Raw genomic sequence first — 11,184 nt, forward strand, 5'->3', positions numbered from 1 at the left:
GAATGAGTGAAATGCAAACAGGTTATACAGGTGTGTGTGTGTGTGTGTGTGTGTCTCTACTCCAGTGCGCGGGAATGACGTCACACACCCCCACCCCACACAAACACACACGCTCTGACGCATGAATACACACACACCCTTGCACACACAAAGAGGAAGAGAAAGACACACACTCACACTCAGAATAAGTTGACTGCCGTTTAAAAGACAGAGTTTTTATTTCGACCATGAAAAGTCTGATACAACCACACACGTTACCTCGTGCAGGGACAGTTAAGGCATGGAAATCTCTCCTCTGGTTTGGCCAAACTGTACAGGCTAACACACACACACACACACACACACACACACATACACACACACGCCCGGCCGAGCTACCATGAACAAATCCATAATACAGAAAATAAGGTTCAGTTACAGATCAACAGTTGAATTCACATCTTTTCTCTTTTCTCCAGTCGTTTCTCTTGTCCTCCCTTCCCCTCCTTCTCTGGAAGTGTTAGAAAGTGAAAGGACAGATAAAGTGAAGATAGGAGGAGAGGAGGAAGTAAGAAAAGCAAACAAGGAGACTTGAGAAGTTCTACATCAGTTCTTGGCACAGAACAAAGGTCACAGATTACGACCTCCATATACATCATTCATATACATCTTCATTTTTTTACCACTGTTCAGTCTGTAAAGTTTGAGACAAAGCTCCTCTAACTTTCAAATAGCACATTTCGAACACATGTTGTGGTGAAAGTGAGACAATTCGCTCATCCCAAACAACACTGCTGAAAAAACACATCACATGTCAGTGAAAGGTCACAGGCCTCCATTAAGGTGAAAGGTCACACATAAGGCTGCTGCAGCTTCATCTCCAAAAGAAAAGACACAAAATACTTATATATTTTTAACACATGAATACCATCATCATAATTTTCACAATCATCATCACTGTCATCATCCATAGTACCGATGTCATCAAAATCCTCTTTTCAGAGCACAAACATTCAAAAAAAAGGACTTTTTTTTTTCTGTTTTTGTTTTTACTCTAAAGTGCAAAACGACCAGGGGGAATGTACTGTAATTGGTGCAGTAGTCTGTTTTGTTTTCTCCCCTGACTGTTTGAGTGTGAGGTGTCAGTACCTGATTGGCAGAGAGTCGTGACAACCAAAGAGCTGCTGGATTTTAGGAAGAGAGTTAGGATACAGTGAGGGTGGGTGAACTGTTTGGGCATGAGCTCTCCAGGCCAATACAGCCACTTCCAATGCACAGGATCTATACTGTTAATGTCTCTTAAAGGTGAATATCACTGTATTGCAGCATCTCTAAATGCGTTTTACGCCAAAACTTAGCAAAACAGCTAACATTTGCGAGATTTGAATTGTCCCTTAAGTGCCATGATTCAGGAGGGATTAATAAGTGAAGCTCCTCTGTCAATAGAAACATCATCGTAGAGCACAACTTTGTCCCACTGCAGCGTTCAGAATCTCGCTTTGGAAGTCGGACACCAAAAACGCAGCTTGAAGGATCTACTTCTCTGTCCAGGAAGAATTAAGCAAATAATGATCATTGTGTTCCGGCGAATTTCTCCGTCATTTCAGTGTGCAGTTTCCACAAAACGAGTCCCCGCCCACTGCTCTCTGTGGGATGACCCACTTTGTGAAGCCAGTCCCGGATGACGTTTATTTAAACTTCACTGTTTCGTTATGCACCTATTCCTTTTCAGGGTCACGGGGGGGGGAGCTGGAGCCTATCCCAGAATACATTGGGCCGAAGGCAGGAAAACAGGTCTCCAGTCCATTACCGGGCGAACACAGACAAAAAGACAGTAACTCACACTCACATTCATACCTGTGGGCAATTTAGAGTCTCCATTCACCTGACTTGTTTGTCTTTGGACTGTGGGAGGAAACCGGAGCACCCAGAGGAGACGCAATACGGACGGGTCCAGTTCATCTATGTGTTTTTTAGTAAAAGAATGATGGCACATTTAATGTACAAACTTCTAGTAGCGCAAAGTACAGCAGAAACAAACTTTGGTGCCTACGCATATAGGCAGCTCTCTGTTCCGTTCGGTTCCGTTCTGCCCTCCCATGATGCACCAGACTCCGCTACTGGCAAACCTCAGCTCGTCGGCCCCAAACCTTCAAAGTCGGGAGGCTGGCCAGGGACAGGGGCAGAAATCACCAGCTCACCAGGGTGTACTGCACTTTTTTCCCCCCTGTCTTTTCCCAGAGACGACAGACCAAAGAGGCCTGGAGGAAAGATGAAGACGGCGCCTGGCGAGCTCCCAGGGGACGGGAAAGTCTGAGAAGTTCTTGTTTCTTTTGACGTGGAAAAGGTAGAAGAGTCCTGCTAGATATCAGACATTTTGTTTTGGCTGTTAGATGCAATATAAAAGGCAATAAAGCACCTCTGAACTTCACTTGAACAAAACTCTTGCCTGTGTGATCGTTTATCGGGTTTGGCCTCGAATGGTTATGAATCATGTACCACAGCAACAAAATACACAACGAATTTCATTACATGACCTTCAGAGCTGTTGCTGTACATTCTCAGGTCAATTTCATACAGTGAACACATGACCCCGGCATTTAAACTGTCCAGAGGAAGTTTACTCACACAGTTGGACCTATTCCTACCTGGGAGCCACCCACTACAATCACAGTCTTCCACTGGGGATCAACTGGGGGTTAAGTGCCTTGCTCAAGAGCACCTTAACAGTAATTGCTGAGGACGTCAAGAACATTTCTCATTCACTTTGACCAACCAGATTTTCACATTATTCGAGCATCTAGTCACAAGCCTGCTTAACGGTGTGTCCATAGTGTATGTGGCAACCTGTTGATCTGTAGAATTAAAATACAAGAGGGTGAGATGGGACCGTCCTGGCAGCTCCGTGGGTTAAAGCGTGGTCGCGGGTTCAAATCCAGTTTAGGATATCTGTCGGATATCTTCCTCTTCCTCTCTTTCCAGTCTTTTCCGTCTCTCTCCAGTGTGACCAGTTAAAACAGAAACACGTAAAAAAAAAAAAGTCTTCAAGAATAAAATAACTATGATTCCAAAGTGCATGTGTTTGGCAAATCAGCTGACTTGTAGAGTAAAAAGCACAAGAAGAAGGGATTCCTGGAGGAGGACTACTGCAGGCCAACTAGTCTTAGATTTAACCAAGTTTAGATGATGTCAGCATCTCAATGGAAACTTCTGCGAAACCCAGTCGCTCTCACGATCTTGACCTTTTCCAAAGTTCAGCTGGTTCAGGGTTCAGCTGATTTAGCGGGTTCGGACGGACGGGTCTTTACATCGACGGGTCTTTAGATTGACAGGTCAGTGTCTGTGTCAGTGGGCGTGGTCTTTGGGCTCGCTGCGCCCCCTCTCTCCTCGGGAATGGAGGACGAATCGCCGTTGAGGCTGGACAACACACCTGGAACACACACACGCGCACAGAGTAATACACACATCAATTTCACAGCTGGGTTGAGTTGTCAAATCAGGTTTTCCAAATTCATATTCAAGTACTTTTTTAAGGTGTTTGTTTTGTTTGTTGAGACAGTATTTGGGCTGAGGGAAAACACAGGAGGAACATTTCTGATGGGATTTGATACCAAGACAGCAGGTGTACATGTGTGGATGCAAAAAAGCCTTTAAATTGTGTATGCGTGGGTGTGTGTGTGTGTGTGGGTGTGTGTGTCTCTGTCTTACGGTCAGTGTCATAGACAGAGCTGTCAGAGCAGGTCCTGTTCCTGCGCTGAGTCGACCTTTGACCTCCACACACATACTCCTTAGGAACACCTGACCTGAAAAACACACAAAATTCAAATTAGAGTTACAGTGATAACACAGGAAACTTTCTTTTCTGAGTCAACGTTCCTGAACAGTCTTTTAGCAGATTCGTTTAAGATGGCTGCCATAGCAAGAAGTTTAATTTGGCTTTATTTGCACAGTGATATGACATAGAAGCAAAATTAAAAAAAACACATTTATACAATTATGGAAATACAAGAAGATAAACAAAGTATTTATTTTGAGGCATCTTTGCTGCCTCAAAGATGCTAGAATAATTTGGTTGTAAAGGCCAAGGTAAACATTATTATCCAGAGACCTAACTACTATTTACTTACATTCTCTCCTAAACTAGCACTTACGGACGCAGTCAAACACACACACACACACACACACACACACACAGCCTGGGGGAACAAAAGGATGTGGGAGTTAACCCACTACAGTTTGCTTATCTAATAAAACCTACGCTAAATGTTGTAAAGCCACTCAACAAGTGTTTTCTATGTACAGTAATGTATACAAACCAGTGTTACCCCCAGATATGTCAGCTGTCTAAAAAAGCATTTGGACCATGTGACACGAGCCATACTGATGCAATTCTTTGCAACAGCATTTAGACCATGTGGCACTAAAACTATATTGGAAACCCATACTAATTAAATTATCTTAAACAGCATGTAGAGCACATGACACTAAAACTCTCCACTGAAACCAATACTGATGAAATTCTCTGAAACACCATTTAGAGCATGTGACACTATTGAAATTAATAATTATTTGGGTTCTTGGGGTTTTGTACCTTTGCTGTTTTTTCTTCTGTTTTTCTTTCTTTTATGTGTATAATGTGAGTGTTCCTTACTGTCATTTTTCTTTTCTATGGTAAAAATTTTAAAAATGTACACCCACATGCTCATTGTTATGTCGTTTAAAACTGTTTTCAATAAAAATATTTTGCAAAAAAAGAAATTAATAATTATTATAGGTGGAGCAGCTCACAGACAATTTTATTCAATGTTAGGAGGAACACAGATATTGGTAATCAAGGTGTAGCAATGCTGCCACCTAGAGGCCAGAGGTGATGGTGATGCAGGGATTCAGCACACAGTCTGCTCAGTCAAGCACAACGACAAAGTACATATTCCTGATGCATTTTCTGCTCTTTCTGCCTATTTGGTTGGCAGGCACGTTTGGCAGATAGTCTCCAGTTTGGATAAAACAGGGTGTACTTGAAGTAAGGGAACTACAAATGAGCTGCAGTGATAAACAATATGAACGAAGGAAGGAATGAGGGAAGAAGGAAGGAAGGAAGGATGCTAGATAGGTAGATAGGTAGATGGGTAGCTAGGTAGCGAGGTAGATAGGCGTGTGTGTGTGTGTGTGTGCGTGTGAGTGTCTGTGTGTGTGTGTGTGTACACTCACCTGTCAAAGCTGTATGTTCCAGGGTGACTGATAGACCTCTTCATCTGGGCAGACAGACAGACAGACAGAGACAGAAATACAGACAGACAGATAAGTACACTATATGTATTCACAGTCCTGTACAATCCTGAGAAAACGTCAAAATATCTACTCACGTGTATAAACCAACCCAAACAAACAAACAAAAAAAAACAACAGCTTCAGCTATAAGCAGCAAATATAATCACCAACGTCCTGTTCATCATTGCGCAGATTGTGAGCCATGTGCAGCTCGCAATCTACATCTAGTTTACATTTCCACCAATCAGTCTACTGTACATGCCATATGTAATTAGTTTTTTTTAACATTTATTGGGACTGTTTTCTGCTGCAAACTTCCATTTCTTCCTGTGGGTGTCTGGTGATTGACAGTAAGCAAAGCATAATGTAATGCAGCACAGATATGAAAACACTCCAGTTCTGGCACAATGAAATAACGATAAAACAGAAATTTTGACAAAATCAATTAAGGTTTTATGGTTACTGTGATGGATTATCTAGCTCAGGCAATGTTTAAGTCTGTGGAAGTTGTTTTCCATGCTGTACAAGAATGAATGGCAGCAAATCGCTTCTTCTGAAGGGAGGAAAATGAGCCCTGATATCTCAAAGTACGCTGACTGTATTTTCAGACAAACCAGGAATCATAAAGCACAAGCACAAACTTGAAAAAACACCGGTATTATCCTTTAACCCCTAACTGAAGCTGCTCGGAGGCTCCCAGGTGTTGAACTGTGAGAGTGTGAAGCAGGGCGTTGCTGACAAAGACCAAACATGCTCAGTTAACTTTCTGTGGGTCTTTAAAATGCAGGAGTCTCTGGTTTACTGCATTACATTTGAACTGAGAATGGACTGAAACAATCCTCAAAGTTGTGCAGTGAAAGAATCTATGGGATTTGTGTATGTGGAGTGTGAAGCAGGGCGTTGCTGAGAAAGAGTGTGCAAGTTCAGTCAACTTTCCCTGGATAGTAAAAATGCATCAGACTCCAGTGCAGAGCAAAAGGTAAAACCGATTTGCAACAATCACATGGAGGATTTCTAGACATCTGCAGGTCGATCTATGGTAGCGCACAGACATTACAGGGTCTCCATTATCTTATCTATTCATGTTTTTCTTTATTTGGTGGAATTTATTCTAGCACATCCAAAGTTTTGATATGTTTCCGCACCGATGTCACCAAGACAATTCCCGGCACGCTTATTGTACTTGGCAAAATAAAGCTTTTCTGATTCAAATTCGGTTGTTTTGGATAATGTTAAAAGGACCTTTGTACTCTGAACTGTACTGAATAGATCCTACCTACCCGTTCAGGGGGTCGGAGGTCAGGGGTTAAACTCTGATTGGCCAGGGTCATACACTCTTCCAAAGTCCTGATGAAGGTTGCACAGGTCGCACTGAGGAGAGAGGACTGGAGAGAGGGAGAGAGAGAGGAAGAGGGAGAGAGAGAGAGAATATTATAATATATAATTATAACTGTCATCATAACTGCATTTATAAGCACATTATCAGTGCATGGTAATTATTATCTGTGCAAAAGATTAAGGGGGCTGAACACTTGATGTGGCAACTGTAGCGTTAATGACATGATATTAATTTTCTGTTTGATGATTTTATTGAAAGAAAACTACTAATCTACGCTTGTAACCTGCCTGTAATGCATCCAAGTGCACCAAATTCATTTCTTTAAAGAAACAGTTGGCCTTTAAGATCTGAAAAATCTCTTTTTATTTTTTTTCCACTCCTCTATATACAATACTGGAATTCAAACAGTAGCCTATATATCTTTTGGTTGCTGTTTCTATTATGCAGTGACTATAATTAAGGCCTTTTACATTTTTGTATCTGCAGATGGAACCCATACTTTTACTCCTCCTCATGTGTTTTAGCACCTGTTTTTTCTGTCATCTACTACCTCAGATTCAAGAAACGCTCCTTTCTTATTTTTATTCTTTTTTCAAGTAGCCTATAAATAGCTCCCTCCCATCAGAATTTGCTCATACCAGACTAGTAGATCAAAATTTGTCACACTAGATGTAACCCTGCCTGTCTTTCACTTTGCATGCTCCTCCTTGGTCATGCTATCTGTAAATATACATTATTTATTCCTATGCAGATGACACATAAAATTACACTTCAATAAAAACTAGTGAAATAACAAAGCAAAGAAAGAATTTGGATCTTGTATTTTAGACATAAAACCATGGATGACAAAGAACTTGCTATTTCTCAATACAGACAAAAATGAAAACGTCACAGTCAGCAGTCTAGTTTCCACAACAGTGTGGGAAAAAAAAAAGAAAAAGAGTTTGGGGTAAATATAAGCTGTGTTTGTTACCTCGGAGGTGGGCGTGGCCTGTGTGTCAGCGCTGTGCTGTGATTGGATTGTTTGGACCTGCTGGACCAGGAGGTCACAGTAGAGACGGAGTTCAGACATCTTAGTCCTCAGACAGTCTGGACCTGGCAAGACACACACACACACACACACACACAGATATAGTTGAGACATCTTAGTCTGAATCTTCATAGGTAAATTTACAGTCACAAAGACACCGAAACATGCAGTAAGTTAGACACAGAGAGACACCCATTTTTGATGTTTTTTTTGGGGAAACTACAAAAAATGGGAAAATACATGATGAAAAATAATGTATGTATATTTAACACCAGAGGATAGCACAACAAAGTGTTTATTTAAAACACTTATTTCCATTATGATCCTCGATGGAAGACAAAATAACAATAACTTGGCACACAAAATATACATGGCACTAACTAAATTTCCTTAATACTGGCCCCATCTCAATTTATTCCAAAGTAATGTTACCATAGAGAGTCAAGAGCTACAGAGAGAGATACAAACACAGATCTGACAGACAGACAGATTCTCTCACACACACACACACACACACACACACACACACACAGTACCTCTGTGCTTGTGACTGTCCAGTGTTCCAGCTTTAGACGAGCCTAAAGCCACCAGCCACCTCTGTCTCTCTGCAGCGTTGACGGCTCGGACGTAGAAATGCTGTTCGCCTGGGATTATCAGCTCCAGACGGGTTGGATCTGTAGGATGGACTGAAGCATAAAATATATGTATAATATAAAGTAGAAAAACATATAAATTACCATAAACATATGACATTTGATGGATGCTTTTATCCAAAGCGCATAGTGTTGACAGTGCAGACATAGAAATATGTCAGATCTGCACAATGGACTGAAATGTCAAATCTATCAAATGTGAAGTAAAAAAACAAATATAAAGACATAAAATATGACATGGAAATGTTCCTACCCTGCATCCCTAGCATCATGCCTATTCAAACTGAGAGGACACATGCCCGTACATTTTAGATATTTGAGATCTAACAACTTTCAGATATAAAATAAGCAGGGATTTGTTGTTGCTTTTCACTTGTAACATTTAACCATGATGATTCTATTTGTGTATAGATCGTAACTTTTTAGCTTCTTCCACAAATAAGTGCTGTACCACCAGAGATAGCCGTTTATGACAATGTTGCTAGCGCCAACTTTGTTTACTACAGTGTGTTAATATAGAAGCTCTCTACTGATTTGCATTGTGGACGTGTTTGTGTGGATTTGTGCCCCCTCAAAAATTCTGGGTAAACTACACTCAAACTAAGATTATTAAAGCTAGATGAGTTGGATGTGAAGGATGGACTGAAACATGATAGCCAAAAAAATGTGAAGACATAAATTATATCAGACAAAATAGTGTTGACATGTATTACTGAAATGCTGCTCTCCTGTGATTATTAATACTGGACAAGTTGGATCTGATTCTGAAGGATGTTTTTGAAATATTATGGATAAAAAAAAGTGTTGACAAAAATGTTGACAGCTCCTGTGTGGGAGCGCTGCTCTCCTGGGATCGTCTACCAGACGTTTTGAACGCCGCTCTAACCTTTGATGTCGCAGACAGACATCTTGATGGATCCTTTGCTTCCTTTACCGACGTCATCCTCGCTGTCGTAGTAGGAGATGACTCCATTTTCTAAGACGAACCAGCGGGGCTGCCAACCTGAGCACAGAACATAAGCAACACAGTGTAAACAACAACATAAATATACGCCATCTAGCCTTATAGAGCCATGAGAGCAAACATATTGATTATGAATGGATAATCCCAGTGAGAATTAATAGTGCCTTGCTCAACCCTTTAAGCTATCCAAGCCTATGTGACATTTTCCTAATTTTATAGTAAAGCTATAAGCTAAAAAAGTGCAGTTGCGCCCTTTTTGCACCAAATTTAATCAAGGGATTTAACTTGAGTCTTTTGGATTTTCTGCTTTATTTTAATTTTTCTTCATGATCACAAATGTGGTCTTTTGACCATCAGATAGAGCCCAACAACAGCTTTCCAATGATGTATAACATTAATCTTGGGCTAAAATGTCACTGATGCCCTTTTTTCACCAAACCCTTGATACACTGTAAATGTCAAGAACACACCAAGCAGCCATCTGAAACTCTAACGTTATGAGAAAAAACAACAGACTCAGACACAATCACTTTTATCTGTCAGGTACAATAAATATACAGGAATTTGTCTTGGTGTCATCGCACATAAACAGATAAATCAAGAAAGGTGGACCTCACATTCAGTGCAAAGGGGAGACTGCAGGACAAATAACACAGACTATACATTTCACTCTCATATCACTCATTGCTGTTAGAAGAGTGTAGAAATTGTTGCTGGTTCAGATAACAAGTTATATTTTGGGAGTCACTACAGTCACAGGCAGTGTGTATGTTGTTATTTATAGACTTGTCAGTTTGCCATGAAAAGCCTCACTAGTCCCTGCAGGTTGCTCGTCATCTCTCTGTCTGCAGATAATGTGGCTGTACATTATGGATTCAAAGTCCAGTATTTGGTGTAGGAGACTAATTTAATTCCCTTGGAGAGTTCAAACAATCCATCTTAGTCCATCGCTATCATTAGTAATTGAAATAATTGAAGTGGGAGTGAAATGCACCAAGCCTGGTTGATAGACTATTGACCAGCCACATATTTGAAGGAATCAATGTAATGAAATAAAATTAAATGGCTCTGCAGAGTCCAGTTTCCTCAATACATGAGGTACTGTACTGTATGCGAGACTACTCTTGCTCACTCATTAAAGTCATGGCAGTTGCACAGCTGTGTGTACTCGCTCATGTCTCATCTATGTTAATTTGTTATCTTGGTAAAGGTTGTATTGACTAAGTTAGACAGGCTGTCAGCGGTCTGTTTTGTGACAGACAGCAAGACTAGCTACAACACAAACCATCATTCAATCATCATTCAGTCCGTGGCTTGTCAGAGAGAGAGACAGACAGGAGGAAAACAGATGTTAGACAGATAAATAAACAGACAGACGACTCACCTGTCATGTAGTTCGTCCACTTGTAAAGGATTCCCTCCATGACTCACTTTACATTGGCTAATTAGCTAGCTTGTACCACCGCTGCCTGTCACTGTAACGTCGGCTCGTTATCTTCACCAGCTAGCTAACGTTCACCGTAGCTTAACTAGCTAGCTTCGTTTGCTAGTTAACGTCAACGGACAACAACCTTCAGTTCAACCAAGCAAGCTAGCAAGCGAAGTAGCAACAACTTGCGTCACGTTAGAGAAGCACTGGGCTAACGTTAGCTAGCTTAGCTCTCCAGTGACAGTTGGTTACAAAATATTCCTCATGGCTCGTCTTCCTGTATATTGAAGCAGCTAAAAATATCACGAAAACCGTAAAACCGCGTATGTGAGAGCTGAATGTCATTATCAGAAGGATAATGTAATGCTGTAGGTTTTTTAAGCTAACCTGTTAACAAACTAACCAGCTAACTTATAGGCAGTCAGCTGATGCCTGGAAACAAAATGTCAACAAAGCAGCAAGCCGTGGCTCCTTTTCAGACATTTCTGTGTGTTTGGATGGCTGTGTGTGTGAAGTTCA

At 41.0% G+C, this 11,184-nt stretch overlaps 1 protein-coding gene across 1 annotated transcript; it reads right to left on the reverse strand.

Annotated features, from left to right (window-relative positions):
- Positions 1 to 184: 184 nt before the first annotated feature.
- Positions 185 to 10,745, reverse strand: plekha3 (pleckstrin homology domain containing, family A (phosphoinositide binding specific) member 3). Its single transcript, XM_071909217.2, has 8 exons — positions 10,621 to 10,745; positions 9,159 to 9,275; positions 8,156 to 8,305; positions 7,563 to 7,684; positions 6,531 to 6,635; positions 5,191 to 5,234; positions 3,688 to 3,782; positions 185 to 3,409 (listed from the first exon to the last, which is right to left on the reverse strand). The coding sequence occupies exons 1-8, from the start codon at positions 10,658 to 10,660 to the stop codon at positions 3,300 to 3,302; spliced, it is 783 nt and encodes a 260-aa protein (XP_071765318.1). The 5' UTR covers positions 10,661 to 10,745; the 3' UTR covers positions 185 to 3,299.
- Positions 10,746 to 11,184: the final 439 nt, after the last annotated feature.

Source organism: Centroberyx gerrardi, chromosome 15 (assembly GCF_048128805.1).
Source record: "Centroberyx gerrardi isolate f3 chromosome 15, fCenGer3.hap1.cur.20231027, whole genome shotgun sequence".
NCBI lineage: Eukaryota > Metazoa > Chordata > Actinopteri > Beryciformes > Berycidae > Centroberyx > Centroberyx gerrardi.